This window comes from Borostomias antarcticus (assembly GCF_949987555.1).
Source record: "Borostomias antarcticus genome assembly, chromosome: 19".
Taxonomy (NCBI): domain Eukaryota; kingdom Metazoa; phylum Chordata; class Actinopteri; order Stomiiformes; family Stomiidae; genus Borostomias; species Borostomias antarcticus.
In genome coordinates this window covers 12,552,972-12,569,283 of record NC_140252.1, presented here as the reverse complement: position 1 = coordinate 12,569,283, position 16,312 = coordinate 12,552,972, and the positions used below count along the sequence as shown (strand labels likewise).

General features: G+C 48.1%; 2 protein-coding genes across 2 annotated transcripts in view; both read right to left on the bottom strand.

The window, feature by feature from the left end:
• The window catches only part of pex7 (peroxisomal biogenesis factor 7), a 50,604-nt gene extending 39,830 nt beyond the window's left edge, over positions 1-10,774 (bottom strand). The window contains exons 1-5 of the mRNA XM_084453650.1: positions 10,511-10,774; positions 10,137-10,194; positions 9,812-9,962; positions 9,053-9,130; positions 7,805-7,913 (exon numbers count right to left, since the gene is read on the bottom strand). Of these exons, the coding sequence (XP_084309776.1) occupies positions 7,805-7,913; positions 9,053-9,130; positions 9,812-9,962; positions 10,137-10,194; positions 10,511-10,616 (502 nt within the window). The 5' untranslated portion in view covers positions 10,617-10,774. The remainder of the gene's footprint in view (positions 1-7,804; positions 7,914-9,052; positions 9,131-9,811; positions 9,963-10,136; positions 10,195-10,510) is intronic.
• Positions 10,775-13,340: 2,566 nt separating this feature from the next.
• hey2 (hes-related family bHLH transcription factor with YRPW motif 2) lies at positions 13,341-15,960 on the bottom strand (the record flags this gene model as incomplete). The annotated part of the gene is made up of 5 exons (XM_084454099.1): positions 13,341-14,035; positions 14,703-14,784; positions 14,889-14,972; positions 15,419-15,497; positions 15,878-15,960. 5 exons carry the CDS (start codon positions 15,958-15,960, stop codon positions 13,341-13,343), a joined length of 1,023 nt encoding a protein of 340 aa, XP_084310225.1.
• Between the last annotated feature and the right edge of the window lie 352 nt (positions 15,961-16,312).

Genomic DNA, 16,312 nt, shown 5'->3' with positions numbered 1-16,312 from the left:
GGCGTCAGCCATTAAACCTTGCTTGTCCAGGAAGCTGCAGCTCGCCTGGTGTTCAACCACCTCAACTTCTCTAACACAACCTCCCGTCTCCGTTCTCTACACTGGCTCCCTGCCTTCTACACCGTCCTCTCTAGGCGTCTACTCCTGTCCCTGCCTTCTACAGCGTCCTCCCCGCACATCTCCTCCTGTCCCTGCCTTCTACAGCGTCCTCCCCGAGCGTCTACTCCTGTCCCTGCCTTCTACAGCATCCTCCCCGAGCATCTCCTCCTGTCCCTGCCTTCTACAGCATCCTCCCCGAGCATCTACTCCTGTCCCTGACTTCTGCAGTGTCCTCCCCGAGCGTCTACTCCTGTCCCTGTCTCATGCAGTGTCCTCCCTGAGTGTTTCCTCCTGTCCCTGCCTTCTACAGCGTCCTCCCCGAGTGTCTACTCCTGTCCCTGCCTTCTGCAGCGTCCTCCCTGAGCATCTACCTATGTCCCTGCCTTCTACAGCGTCCACAGGTGAAGGCGATCGTGGTGATTAGCGAACGAGCTTACGGCTGAATGCTGCACACCGGGTCCCAATCATCATCGCTTATCGACAGATCTTCTCATAGAAGACTCATGTGGCAAGTATCTAGCCAGTGTACCCAACTCTGATTGCCGTTCGCTGCTATACTATAAAACACATTACAATACATTACAGTCATTTAGCAGGCGCTTTAATCCAAAGCGACTAACAATAATTGCATTTAACGTAGGAAAAGCCAATGTACTACTACCTGCCAGAACTCACAAGTGCATCTTCTTTCTAAAACAAGTGACCAAGAGCATAGTCTAGTGCTGAAGGCAAAGTGCAAGAATAGCAATCTAAAGTACAGTGCAATACAATACAATACAATAAGTGCTTAGAAGGGAGGATTGTTGTAGCCCCTCATGTTATATAGTTCTCTTATCCCATTTTTGTCTTTCCATTTTCTCCCGTCAGACCCAGTGTGCAGTGCTCAGCTTGCCTGCTATCACCACCCCTGGACTGAAACACGGATTCCCGGATTGATTACGAATATTAGACATTGTTTGTTGATTGACTGGCCTCTGCTCTGATTATCGTTTTTGACCTTGCCTGCTGGACTAGTTCTTCGGTATTAAACTGCCCTTTGGGCTTTGCGTTTTTTCTCTGCGCCCTGTGTAATGCGTTTGGGCAGTGCCGGCCCTAGCATTTCAGCAGCTCTAGGTGAGATTCTGAAAAGCGCCCCCACAGAACTGGGGGGGGGGGGGGGGGGGTGGTAGCGGGAATATGTTGACGGGCGCCGCATCACATCACTTGGGGGAGCCGCTTTGCCAGATGGGCAAGGGGTGCTGGGAGCTGGAAGTGGAAGGGAGTTTTTTCTTCTCCCCCCCCCCTAGCTCCCAGCACCCCTTGCCCATCTGGCACCCTAGGCGGACGTTTACTTTGCCTATGCCACGGGCCGGCCCTGCGTTTGGGTCCAATTCCAACACGGTCATAACAGATGGTATTACTACAGTACGTCACCAGCCTTCCCCCAGGCTGCCCTCGTACACTGAGCCATTGTCATCACGGTCTCTAAATAACCCTACCAACGAAAGGTAGCCTCCTCCCTCCCCATTTGAACAGATGTCAGAAAGTCGATCTTTTCAGAGACATCAATTATGTGGCGCATACAACAGTCAGACAACCCTGATAGCTATCCCAAACAAACAAAAACAAACAACAAACAACTTGTATTGGTCGTGCAGTGAGACACAGCACATGATGATGAGGTGGCAACGCCGAAACACACACACACACACACACACACACACACACACACACACACATGAATGATGGGAGTGTCCACCGATGAAACCGTTCTCCTGCTCTTCACCCATCCCCTCGTCCTTCCCCCAAGGACAGCCGGGTGCAGACAGGGCACATGTATAAGATAAGATACTGTAATATAAGATAAGATAGGACTTTATTAATCCCCAGAAGGAAATTAGGCGTTTCCGCATTGGAACATTACAGAAAGGTTGGAAAAAAGAGAAAAACTAGATACTGAGTAACAAAAAGACACTATATCAAGGGGGGTAGCAGCATAAAAAGGGATATCAGGACTATGTGCATCCATATGTACAGTAACGGTGCAGTATAGAATAGAATAAGATATATATGTACCCGTATACATTCAGTCTGTATAAATATAAATAACTATACAAGTACACAAGTATATAAGTTTAGGAGTACACAATAAATATGTACTAACTATACAAGAATATAAGTCAAGGAGTATACATACATACATACATACATACATACATACAGTCTGTCTGGGTATATCTAGTAATACACATGTATACAGTACATACATACGTGCACACCTCTATAACACACGGAACGCTCAGGCACTGTTGTATAGTCTGATGGCTGCCGGCACAAAGGAACATCTGAACCGCTCCGTATTGCACCTGGGTGGTATGAGCCTGTGGCTGAAGGTGCTCCCCATCTGCCACAGCTCGTTATAGAGGGGATGGGAGGGGTTGTCTAGGATAGACTTCAGTTTGTCCCTCTCTGCCACAGACTCCAAACTGTCCAGTTGTTGCCCCACGACGGAGCCAGCTCTACTCACCAGCTTGTTCAGCTTGTTAAACTCCCCCGACTTGATGCTGCCTCCCGAGCAGGCGACAGCAAAGAACTCAGTGCTGGCTACGACAGACTGGTAGAACATCCTCAGTAGCCTGCTACACACGTCGAAGGACCTGAGCCTCCTAAGGAAGAACAGTCTGCTCTGTCCTTTCCTGTAGAGGGCCTCAGTGTTGTCAGTCCAGTCCAGTTTGTTGTTCAGGTGCACTCCCAGGAACTTCCACCACTGTCCACCATCTCAACCTCCTCCCCCTTGATGGTGATGGGGGTTGGAGGCCTCCTGTTCTTTCTGAAGTCCACCACCAGTTCCTTGGTCTTGCTGATGTTGAGTTGGAGCTTGTTCTCCTCAGACCATTCAACAAATCTCCTGACCACGTCCCTGTACTCCTCCTCATCGTCTACCCTAATGCAGCCCACAATAGACTCATCGTCCGAGAACGTCTGGAGGTGGCACGCACCAGAGTTGTGGCTGAAGTCGGAAGTGTAGAGGGTGAACAGGAAAGGAGACAGGACTGTTCCTTGGGGTCGCCCGTGTTGGACAGGCAGCCCTGCAGGCAGACATACTGTGGCCTGCCAGTGAGGTAGTCTGATCCAGGCCACCGAGTCGTGGTCTATTTGCATAGCTGGGAGCTTCTCCACAAACTGGAGGGGGAGGATGGTGTTGAAAGCACTGGAGAACTCAAAGAACATGACTCTAACTGAACTTCCTGGCCCCTCCAGGTGTGAATGGCTGTGTGGAGTAGGTAGATGATGGCGTCGTCCACGCTGTTTCGGACTGGTACGCAAACTACAGGGAGGTCCAGGAAGTCGCTCACCATGGGCCTTAAGCGCTGCAGAGCCAGTCTCTCGAATACCTGCATGGGCCGCACCCAGGGACCAATCCAAGTGCCCCTGTCCTGTCTTTGCCAGGGACGGACAGCGTTAGCAATCTGTTCTTCTGCATGTTTTCCGTATTGGGTTATTTTGGGGGAAACCCTTGCAAACACGGGGAGAACATGCAAACTCTGCAAAGAAAGGCCCAGGACCTTCTTGCTGTGAGGCGACAATACTAGGCACTACGTCAACGTGCCACACGTGAGCGATTTTGGGGTTCAGTGTCTTGCTCAAGGACACTACTGCACACTACGGAAGCTGGGTTTGAACCAGGGACCTTGTGATTCCCACTCTACCTCCTGAGCTACGCGCCGCCCCATCCCTGTGGTGTATGTACAGTACCACTAGACAACATTGATAGCTATCCTTCTGGTGTATGTACCATCAGACATGTACCATCCCTCCTCTTCATGCACTCTCAATCTTATGCTGTTATCTTACCAACTTCTTTGCAGTATGAGCATTTTATTTTATTTCTATAAATGGCCTTTAAACGAAAAATAACTCAAAAGTAATGGAAAATACTAAGGTAGTCAGTATTCTGTAACTGCATTTTGAAAGCCCGCCAAATCTGCTGTTGTACCACCAGACCACCCTGTTATCTAACCAGGTCTGAGGGCTCTGGATAGGGCATGGGCTGGCGCTGAGAGATTGGACTATGGCAGAGAGCCTCAGGCTGCAGTTGCACAGCTGTGGAAGTGCACAGACAGATAGGATCTCCCTGCTGTCCGAGGAACAGGAGTTCACTCTGATAATGAAACAGACCACCTCGAGCACAGCCGCAAAGATTCATATTAACATCTGTGTGTGCTTGTGTGTGTGTGTGTGTGTGTGTGTGTGTGTGTGTGTGTGTGTGTGTGTGTGTGTGTGTGTGTGTGTGTGTGTGTGTCACGGTAACAGTTCATATCCACTCATACGAGTCTCAGACAATCTTGATAAGAGCCAGCGCTGATGCGGGGTTGAGTCTGTCATCGCTGATCGTCCACTCCTGCTAACTGCATCTAGCTGATCTGGAGTCAGGATAAGGGTTATACTACTGATCTAGAGTCAGGATAAGGGTTCTACTACTGATCTAGAGTCAGGATAAGGGTTCTACTACTGATCTGGAGTCAGGATAAGGGTTCTACTACTATTACTACTACTATCTGGATACTCATCAAGCTCTCTCACTGCACTGTAAGGAAGAAAGATAGAGTTTAATAGCTTAACAACCTCTTCCCTACCCTCCATCTCTCCTTCTATTCCTCTCCCTCTTCCCTCATCCCCCTCCTCCTCCTCTCCCTTTTCCTCCTCTCCCACCTCCTCATCCTACATTTTTAGATATTAAAACCTTGAAATTACTGGCCATGGCCGTAGTTCCACCCCACTATGACAGACAAACATCTCAGAATAAAATGGTGAAAACGATTAAATCAGTGACGAACATGAACCCTGCAAAAAGAGAAATGATCACCCTAGATGAACGACACAAAGCAAACGAGCGGAATGACTTTTACCTGAGGCTTGACATCCAGAACCCTCAGGAGTGTGACAGTGTTCTGCAGTCCCTGCCAGAGACTGATGCCAGCCGCTGGTTGGAGGTGGATCCTGCCAGCATTCCCCGTCTCTTTAGCGGAGTGCCTACTAACAGGGCCACTGGGCCAGACGGATTGCCAGCTTTCCTACTCAAAAACTGTGCAGAGGAACTAACAATGGCATGGTGTCTGATAGGGCTGGGTATCGATTCGAATTTCAAGAATCGATTCGATTCCGATTCACAAGGTTCAGAATCGATTATCACGATTCAATTCGATTCGATATCGATTCGGGTAGTGTTACTAAAACCTTTTTTTTTTTTTGCTGTAACCTTAATTACATGACTGCCAAGGTATGCAACACATCAATACTAGGGCTGGGTATCGATACTGATTTCCAAAAATGAATGAATGAATGAATCATTGAATGAATGAATGAACTATTCATTCCTTCATTTATTCATTCATTCATTAAATAAAAGATCGATTTTGGGATTCATGAATCGATTCTTAATCATTTGATTCAGAATCGATTCAGAATTGATGAATCGATTTTTTAAACCCAACCCTAGTGTCTGATATTCGAACGGTCCTTGAACACCGAAGTCCCAGCACTGTGGAGGGTGTCTATCATAACCCCAGTGCCTAAAAAAACCAGTGCCGCTGGGAATAATGACCTACGTCCCATAGCTCTGACCTCCATTGTGATGAAATGTCTTGAAAGGTATGTACTGTCTCTGCTTACGGAAAAGGTTGAGCCACTGTTAGATACTTTTCAATATGCCTATAAGCAAAACTGTAGCACTGAGAATGCAATTCTATGCATTCCACACTTCATATCTCAGCATCTTGAGAACAATAAGGCCTATAATATTATATTTGATGATTTTACTTCAGCCTTCAATACAGTACAACCCCATGTGCTCCTAAAGAAGCTGAAAGACATGAGTGTCGATACTTTTTTAATTAAATTGATTTATTCCTTTATGTCTGAGAGGGCACAGCAAGTGAGAGTTAATGGGACGTTGTCAGAGACAAAATACTGCAGTACAGGAGTTCCGCAAGGTTGTGTTCTGTCGCCATTTCTTTTTGCACCATACACCAATGATTGTAAAAGTACTGTACTCATCCAAACAATTATATTGTAAAATATGCTGACGACACTGCAATCCTGAACCTCCTTGATAAAGACACAGACCCCTCTGTGTATCAAGATGAGATTGACACATTCATTGAGTGGTGTGACAAGTTACCCTACGGCGACAATAAAGTATAATAAATCAATGAATCAATCAATAAGAGTTGTATTGAATTGATCTTTGTGTACCCATGTTGGCTGTCCCCAGTGCACAGAACTGAAATGGTTGTCAGTTGAAGACAGAATTAATCACTTCAAGCTGGGCCTTACCCGTAGAAAAATTAATGGCTCCGTTCCCAAGCATTCAACATTTTAAAAGAGCAGTGAAGCAATGGCTGCACAGCTGCTCAGCCAATTATTAATTGAAGCAGTGTCTCTTGTTTGGATGGCGTTTTAGATTTAGTTTTTTTGTACTTTGCTGAGGGCTGCTGTGTCGATCATTGCTGTGCGACAGACGAGATGGAAGGAAAGTGAAAGTCTTGGACTTTATGACCTCCACCCCAGCGACAGCGCAGGGCGAGAGGTTATGTTTTCGGAGGCGTGTGCGGGTGGATGAGTTCGTGCCTGCGTTTGTCTGTTAGCAGGATTACGGAAAAACTACTGGATTGATTTTCACGAAACTGTGGAAGGGTGTAACATGGTTCAACTTAGAACCCACTAAATTTTGAAGTGGATGTGACACACAAGGAGGGCATTCACCACCATTCATTTTTTGAATCAGGATTACACAATAGCTACCTGACCGATTTTCATGTAACTCTGTGGATAGTAGGTGTATCATGGGCCACTTTAGAACCCATAACATTTTGGAGCAGATCCGAATAACGGGCTGGATCCACAAATGAAAACAAAACTTAGAGAGAAGCCAGCTCCCTGTTTGAGGTTTGCTAGAGACACAGGGTTTGGACTGGGTTGTGCCGGGAAAGAGCCCGGAGTGCACTGCATTGCCCCAGCGCTGGCTGTGACCAAAAGGGGGTGCCACAAAGCCGTCCAAATACAGCCACCCATTCCCAGCTCCAGTCATTTTTACCTCCTCCCCAGTGAATCATGGGGTGTGTCCACGAGCCGCCCAAACACGGCCCGGACAGCCATTCACCTCCATTCATTTTTTGGACTAGGATTACGCAAAAACTACCACACTGCTTTTCATGAAACTCAGTGGAGGGGTGTAGCATGGGCCAATTTAGAACCGATTCAATGTGCACAGAGCCTGAAAATGCCTTCAGGGGCAGAGGTCTGTACTCTCTGAGCACCATTTCTAGTTGTGAGTGAATTCCTCAATGATGCGATAAATGTGATGGTTGTGACCCAACTGGACTTTTAAACGTGTGTATTTTAACATTCTGTTAAATAAATTAATTTGTTCATTCACTCCTCTCATCCCCTCCTCATCCTCCTTCTCCCTCCTCCTCATCCTCCCTCTCCCTCCTCCTCATCCTCCCTCTCCCAGGAAGTGGAGTGTTTCTATGCTCAGACCATCTTAAACAGAGGAATCAGTGAGGTACATCTCAGCAGAGTGATGTCTGGCAGCTACAGTTGGTCTGATAATACGTGCTGCAGCAAGGAAAGAGGACCGGGGAACACAGAATAACACAGCTGTACTGCCACTGTGTGGCGATGATGAGGCATTACAGTTTTAGTGACCAAACCCCCACCTGACCTGAGGCTGAAGCAAAGCATGCTGGGATGTGGGGGGACCAGACGGTGCTGTAGATGACCCCTTCATGACCCTGGAGGGTGGACACGGATTGGCTGCGGCTGGGGTCCCACTGTGAGAAGACAGAGTGTGGGTCAGCTAGATGATCAGGACAGGGTTAAGGTTAGGGTCAGCTTAGTCTGGCTCAACGGATGTAGGTTGGCAATAAACCTTGTCATTTGTTGTCACACTTCCCAATCAGTGACGAGTCTGGCAACGCAAATTAATCTGATTCGGGCCGAGAGATTCTCTCGGCACCAATCAGATTCGATCCAGACTATTTTGCAAGAGCATCGTCACTGCGTCCGGGGCTGGCTCCGCCCAAGTGTCTGTGATTGGTTTAGGAAGAAATACTGCATCCCCCCCCCCCCTATTGCAGAATGGTAATATGTCCAGCCAGACCTGTCTCTGGCGCTGGCACAGCGTAAACGAAGTGTGGAGATAGGTCTGGCTATGCGAGACTAGGGTCAGCTTGACGATCAGGACAGGATTAGGGTCAGCAAGATGATCAGGGTAGGGTTAGGGTCAGCATCATGATCGGGACAGAAGGAGGAGTGTTTCTTATTTATTTCATCTTTATTCAACCAGGAGGGACCCGTTCAGACCAAATCTCTTTTACGAGACCTGCCCAAGACTCGAGCAGCCAATCAGAGACCCAAGTCTAGTAGCAGTAGTAGAAGTAGAAGTAGCAGACGTAGTAGTAGCAGTAGTAGTAGAAGTAGTAGTAGTAGTAGTAGTAATAGTAGTAGAAGCAATAGTAGTAGTAGAAGTGGTAGTAGTAGTAGCAGTAGTAGCAAAAGCAAAGGACAACAAAGTAACACAGACTAGAATAAAAATTAACAACAGACACAAAATATACAGAAATTAAAATGTACAAGGGTGCAAATAAACAAGTGTATAACAACAGTATGTAGATGTGTACATATGCAAGAGTTAGTAAAAAGTACATGAGCCTGTACTGTCCTCGTTCCCTAGCATGCCTAGGAGTGCAAACGTGTCTAAGGTGTGCCCAAGTACACTCTGTTGATACCAAATCACTTGGTCGGATCTAACTATAGACAAACAGACAAATAAGACCTGCCCAAGACTGTAGCAGCATATCAGCATATATAAAATACATAGACAGACAGACAGACAGACAGACAGACAGACAGACAGACAGACAGACAGACAGACAGGTGGATAAACAAGAGACAACAGACATCCCCTCACCACTTTAGCAGAGCGGTCCCAGGACCCAGACACCAGCAGGTTCTCTCCTCTGGTCTGGCTCCAGTCCACAGCATACACCTGGGGGAGAAGCACAGAACCAGATACACAAGATTAGACTTGATCTCTGTGTTAGACATGTTAATATAAGTACACTAGTCCTACATGTTAATATACTATAAATACACTAGTCCTACATGTTAATATAAGTACACTAGTCCTACGTGTTACACTAGTCCTACCTCCTGAGTGTTCTCCTTCCTAGGTCAGTATTAGAATGCTACAGTAGTAATGTGTGTTTGTGTGTGTGTGTGTGTGTGTGTGTGTGTGTGTGTGTGTGTGTGTGTGTGTGTGTGTGTGTGTGTGCGGGTCTGTGTGTGCGTGTGTCTGTGTGCGTGTCTGTGTGTGTCTGTGTGTGTGTGTGTGTGACTATAGTAGTAGTAGTAGTAGTAGTGTGTGTGTGTGTGTGTGTGTGTGTGTGTGTGTGTGTGTGTGTGTGTGTGTGTGTGTGTGTGTGCGCGTGACTATACTAGTAGTAATTGTAGTGTGTGTGTGTGTGTGTGTGTGTGTGTGTGTGTGTGTGTGTGTGTGTGACTATAGTAGTAGTACTGTAGTTGTAGAAGTAGTAGTAGTGTGTGTGTGTGTGTGTGTGTGTGTGTGTGTGACTATAGTAGTAGTAGTAGTAGTAGTAGTAGTAGTAGTGTGTATGCACGCGTGCATGTGTGTGTAGCAGCAGCAGCAGCAGTGGCGGCAGTGTGTCACCTCCTGAGTGTGCTCCTTCAGCAGCTGCAGAGGGCCAGCAGGGTTGGCAGAGTCCCAGAGCTGCAGAGAGCCGTCTCCTCCCCCCGTCACCAGGAGGTGCTCGTTACTCTCACTCCACGCCACGTCAAACAGACCATCCGTCCACTCAAAACTACACAGGGGAGGAGGGAGGCACACATACCCAGGAAAAGAGAGATGGAGCGAGAGAAAGAGAGAGATTGACTGTTTAGCAGATCAAGTGTGACTGCCCTCTCCATCGACAATAGACTCCTCTTGGTCTAATGGCAGGGTTAACCAGCACAGCAGATCAACAACAGATCATTACCTTCTCATCAGAGAGATGCCTGATTCACTCTGCTCCAGGATCAACAGAGTTCCGCTGCCTGCATGGACACACACACACACACACGCACGCACGCACGCACACGCAGACACACACACATGACTACTTCAACACTGTTAATATCACTCAACATAGAAGTAGGATACCAATGGTAGCCTCCCGAATCGCTACTGCATGGTGACTTGAGCTAACTAACCTGACAAGCCAGATGGTTTGCTTCAACGTGATCTCGCGACATACGGGTGGTCTCACGAGGCTAGACTTGGGCTACTACTAAACTGAATACACTGTCCAAGCTACAAAGACTGCTTTGCTATTGAATACACTGCCCGAGCTATTTCTAAAGACGGAATTACCTGCTATGCCGTAGTGCTGTGACGTCGCACAGGCCAGGCGGGTCGGTAGGAACGGCGACATCTCCACGGCGTAGCCGTGACGGCCCGGTGACCGGAACGTCTCCATCTCTCAAGCAGCAGCGTGCTACCGGACGGAGAGGAGACTGGCAGTGTCACGCTTTGTGGATTGACAGTTGTCACTGATCTGGTGGATATAGGCTACACGCCTGAACCCCTCCCTGACAGCTGCAAGCTGTAGCCTACGCTATAGTGCAGTCGCAAGTAAGCAACATAGCAAAAATTTGTAGGGTTTGGAAAATTTCTTAGAGCTGGAGGTAAATGTGCACCTGTCAATACGCCTCTCTCTGTTGCAGCTTCCACATGCTTCCGTATTTTGGTCAGCTGACAGTTTCCCATTCCGTCAGTGCAGTGTGACGAGTTGTTGAATTACAGCCAAAGCCGCAAAGATCATTTCAAACATAAGGTGGCGACATTGTCTATACGACACCCCATGATTTCGAGGCTATTTAAACCATGGATGTATTGGATTTAAACCTGTTGTTGGATATGCTAAGGAGTAGGCGTCAAACACGTAGCATAGATTTCGTGTTGTTGATTCGTTTTTATTTTATCAATATATATCCTTATATTTCAGCCTACCCTTAGGCTACATTTCAGTCCTTACATTTGTAATGCGGTCTACTGGGATCCGAGGATAGACAGATTGAGATGTTAAACTTTGAAGTCATTGGCAGGGTTAACGCCTAATTCTATAAATGCCAGGAAAGCTGTCATTTTCTATGATGAATGTAGGGTAGGCTATTTATGAGACTGATATTTGGCGTTATAACTCAATATCAAAGGCTAATGTTTTGGAGCTAGTGTCAATATCCCTTATATTTATAAATCACGAATCATGAATAAAAAACAGATGGTTATTGTAGGTCACTATACGATTCACATTCAAACTATCCCGCGCCACCGCCCAACTGATGTTTCTGCGGGTCATGCGCGCGTCAGATTTATGACTGTGACTTCAAAGTGGCTCCGCCGGCGTGAGAACGGGCCCCGGTTAGGGCAGATAACTCCTGGATTTATGGTCGAGCGCCGTTCCCATGCTTGTCGCCGGGCAGCAGTCGCTGTTTGTCCTAATCCCCATTCACTTGGAAATGCTGATACTTTCTTCCCTTAAAGCATTTAATGGTGTGACAGTGATTTACCGATGTAAATCTCTGGAGCAGACCCCGCCGGGATAAAGGCGCAGGATTAGAGGGCCGTCTTGAGGAGGTGTGACCCGGTTTGTGGTGAAGAACGGCGGTCAGCCAAGGACGGTGATAGGCCTACAGGCGACTATCCTGTTTAAACCGTTATTTCACAAGAGGTGGTGACGGAACCAAACCCTCCCCTCCTCATGCACCGCCAGATCAGCATTGACAACAAGAAACCCTTAAAAAGCATCCAAAACACATGGGCAGCATATTTTCTTAATTTCAAGATGTAGAGCACATGCAATTATAAAACTGCGGGGATGTTGTTTTGGCAAACATTTAACCGTGACGGATTTACAGTTCTCTGTGTGCCAGTGCCAGTTATAATTGTGCTGGGGCATAGAGCTATTTGTTTTCCATCATCTCAACAATACATCACAGCAAAGATGAATATTTCTCCTCACCAGAATAGATTACACATATACTTAGTGGTCATCTGTTTGTGCCTTGTAGAAGAGAAAAGCCTTTTAATAAAGCATTAAACACTGGAACACATTGGGTCTGTCTATTGTGGTGGGAGAGAGAGAGAGAGGGAGGGAGGGAGGGAGGGAGGGAGGGAGGGAGGGAGGGAGGAAGGGAGGGAGGGAGGAGGGGAGGGAATTAATTCTGGAATGGACAGACATTCAAAAAGTTTTAATCTGTGACATCTGTGGTAGAGGAGTTGTTGTTGCATAGAAAACTGTTACATATTTCTGAACAGAATACAAAACCACATACCAAACAGGTTACAGTAGCATCTTTGAGCTGCAGAGTGTTGAAGCACTGGGGGACAGTGGGTACTGTAGTTTCTGTCTTCATCTCTCCCCAGCAGCAGATTGAGGTGAATCATATACCAATATGTCTTCTTCTACCTTCAAATACACTTTCTATCATCATCTCATACACATATTTACAAACATACTGGGTTAGTTCATGGATTAGAACACTGGCATGGACTCAATCCTGGTTTGATTATCACAATAACCTTTGGTTTTAAACGGTCCTTCATTTGAATGAGTCATTGATTGATTGATTGATTGATTGATTAGTGGCTCCAGTGAGAGCGCCGTGCGCAGGTTAAACTGAGCATTTGTTTACAGACCGGTGAAAACAGACTAACAAACAGGGAGAAATACCATCTCTGTCTCCTCTTAGTTCTTGACTAGAACATCAAAGCTGGTCTGGAGTCTGGAAAACATCACCCTCTGAGGTTCTCTCCCTTGGGGACTGCGTGGCGTGTTTCAGCGCGGTTAGATGCGGTCACCGTCAGCCAGACAGGAGGGTTAGGGCTGGTGAGTTTCTATGGGAGCGCAGACCTGGAGACCGTCACCATCCAGGTGTGTCAGTCTTCCTCTGTCCCCCAGATAGTCTTACACCAATCAGAAGCTCAGAGGGGCCCCTGGAAAGACCAGTCAGTGTCTCTGAAGTTCTCGGACCCACCGATCAGAAGCTGGTCAGACCAATACAAAAGCTCTTAGGGTCCTGACCGGTCCAATCACAGTCTCTGAAGTTCCCGGTCACACCAGTCAGAGTCACTGAAATTTCCCGGGTCGAACCAATCGGCTCTGAGGGTCCCAAACCGGACCAGGGCGGTCTCAGCCCAGTCAGAAGGCCCCCACCTCTGTTCCCCAAGGTCTGTAGGGCTTACTGCTGCTGCCGGCCTGGGGCGTGGAGGAGCTGGAGGAGGAGGGGGGGCTGGCAGCCGAGATGGCCAGGGAAGAGGCACTGATGCCGGGGTGAAAGATCGGGAAGCCCCCCGGGAAGGAGAGCGGGAAAGTCTGGGCCGCCGCTGCCGCCGCCGCCGCCGCCGCATGAACCGTGGCGGAGAGAGAGAGCAGGGAGGTGGAGAGAGCCGGGGCGGCAGACGGCGCTCTGAGGGAAGAGGAGGAGTCTGAGTGGGAGGAGAAGGTGGCGGTGAGGAGGGCGGCGGCAGAGGAGGAGGAGCAGGCGCCGCCGCGGTGCTGCGCTACCTCCGTCGGCCTGGAGGGGGCGCCGCTGCTGCTGCTGCTGTCCGGGGAGGGCAGGGCAGCCTGGAGGAAGGCCCCGGCAGGGAGGGGGTGGAAGGCGGCGGCCGCCGCCCAGTGGGGGTGCAGCGCCTGGGGGTGGTGGTGGTGGGCCATGGCCGCCGAGGTCTCCCTCTGGGAGGCGCAGGAGGAGAGGTGCGAGACGAGGCGCAGCCGCAGCGGGTCGCCGCTCTCCAGACCCTCCACGGAGCTCAGGTAGCGGGCGGCCTCCGTCAGACACTCCCTGAAACCGATACTCAAGAAGTCCATGGCCAGGGAGTGGGCATCGAAGTAGCCTATAGGGATGCGGAGAACACACACACACACACACACACACACAGAAAGAGGGAACAAAGAACATGCATAAGCGACCAAACAGAACACTGAAACGCAGCCCTAGAGCCTGCGGTATCCCTGTCAACAAATCAACATACAGCACCAAACTCAACCAGACTTGACCGGTCAAACAAGCCCACAGCCCCAATCATATTCCCCAGCTCAAGCTCCAGGAATCATCCCTCTGGCCGCAGCCCCAGCTATTACTGCTCAGCCCTAATAGCTCCAGCTCAGTCCCTGCTGTCATTACAGTTCCTCTCCAGCTATGGACCGGCATGCTTTTCGCCAGTTTATAGCTCTCTGACTGAGCCCTAGGGCAGAGTCTGGCCGCTGGGATGTTTGTATGTTTACTCTGTCCCCCCTGAGCGGCCGTTTTTACACGCCGGTGAAACCCCAACAAGCCCCGGCAGCCAGGGCTGCCTGTGAGCGCGGCCGGCCCCGCCCCTCCCACGGGTTTATGAAAGCAAACACGGTCTCAGGGTCAAGTGCCTCTTTTGTCCCGCCAGCGCGTTCCCACGAGCTCAATCCCGACATTAGTTTTGGTTTCCCCTCCTTTAATCCCGTCAAAGAGAACTGCTCGCTCCGGTTTCACCGCCCAGACAGCCGTGAACTCACACAGGGTCCTACCTTTCCCGCCGGTGGCTTGCAGCATCTTCAGGTGGTCAACCGTCATCTGTAGGATCTCGGCTTTCTCCAGTTTGGCAGAGCCCTGCGAGAGCGACACGGTGGATTCACATTATTTTGTTTTTAATCGTCTCAGCGTCGTAAAAGTATAAAAGTATTTTCGATATGAAATTTGCCATTTCGACCCACCTGTTTCTCAAACGCGGTTGGAACCAAACGGCGTAACTCTGTTAAACTGTTGTTTATTCTATCTCTCCTTCGCTTTTCGATAATCTGGGGGAATGAATAAACCACATGATTATTCCATAATAATTAAGCCTAACGAATAACAACAGCAACAACAATAATAATAACAGGCCTAATAATGATAGCCTAATAATAACAATAGCCTACTACTAAGAAGTAGAAGAATGGCAACAACAATAGGCCTAATTATTATTATAATTAGCCTACAACAATAATGGACATATTGATAATAGGCCTAACAAGTAACCTACATTTATATTGTTAAATGTAGGTTAGGCCTACTTGTTAGGCCTATTATCAATATGTCCATTATTGTTGTAGGCTAATTATAATAAAAAGTTATTGTACAAAAATAAAAACATAAAACATAGTCTAATAAGATGAATAACAATGGCCAAAATTATAAATATAATAAACAATTATTCACAATCGATCATCATGAATTTATTAATAATGCTGATAGGTCAAGTTACCCCTCTTCGTTTCTTCCTGGCCATGACCTGGGACGTGGTTGTTGGAGATCCGCATCTTATAAACGACCCGCTACTGTGCCTACAGGAGGACAAAACCATTAGGATTCACTCAGAACTTAAAATATAATAGAAATATTATTAATTAACGAAAATCAAATGATTCATAAATTAATGCAAATAGGCTATTCATAAGAAGGTTGTGGTTGTTAATTAATTCGTGCATCAGTGCATCCTTGTAGTCTGTCTAGCCAAAAAGAAAAACTCGCCAAGGTGAGGGCTCATACGTATAAACGGAAGTTTTAGACTCTAACGAAGTTTTTAACAAAACAAAAAGTTGTAGCCTACGCCCAACTTTCTATCAAATATAGCCTATTCCCCCGTATGGCTGTCGGAGAACGCGCGTGCCGAGCGTCTCTATCTGTTCCATCAACAAACGCTCCTGTCATATTTCCTTCTTACCCCGAATAGTTGTTCTCACTGCCGACATCAATAGTTTCATCCATTTCGCTGTCGGACGTCGTATCCTCACAAGGCCTCTTCATGGCGATACCGGGAGTGTGTGTGTCTCGCTAGCGGCTGTCCTCTCCGGTGGCTGTGCACGCGTCCAGGTAGACTTGACTGGTCCGTTGACCGTCTCCTCCCCTCTGTACAGCGTTCCCACGGACCGCGGGAGCCTCGATCACACACTCAGCAGCGTATCCGCCCCGTCCTGCCCCGGAACACCCACGACAGGGAAAACAAATACTACCAGAGACCAGTGAAGAGGAGGAGAAGTTGCTGCCGCCGTGGCGCATGCCCGTGTGCTCCCCAGATAAGAATCGGTCCGGTTTTAGAACTGTTGTCCAGAAACAGCCGCGGGCCGCGAGAAGCGTGAGAAATTGTTTACACGCAGCG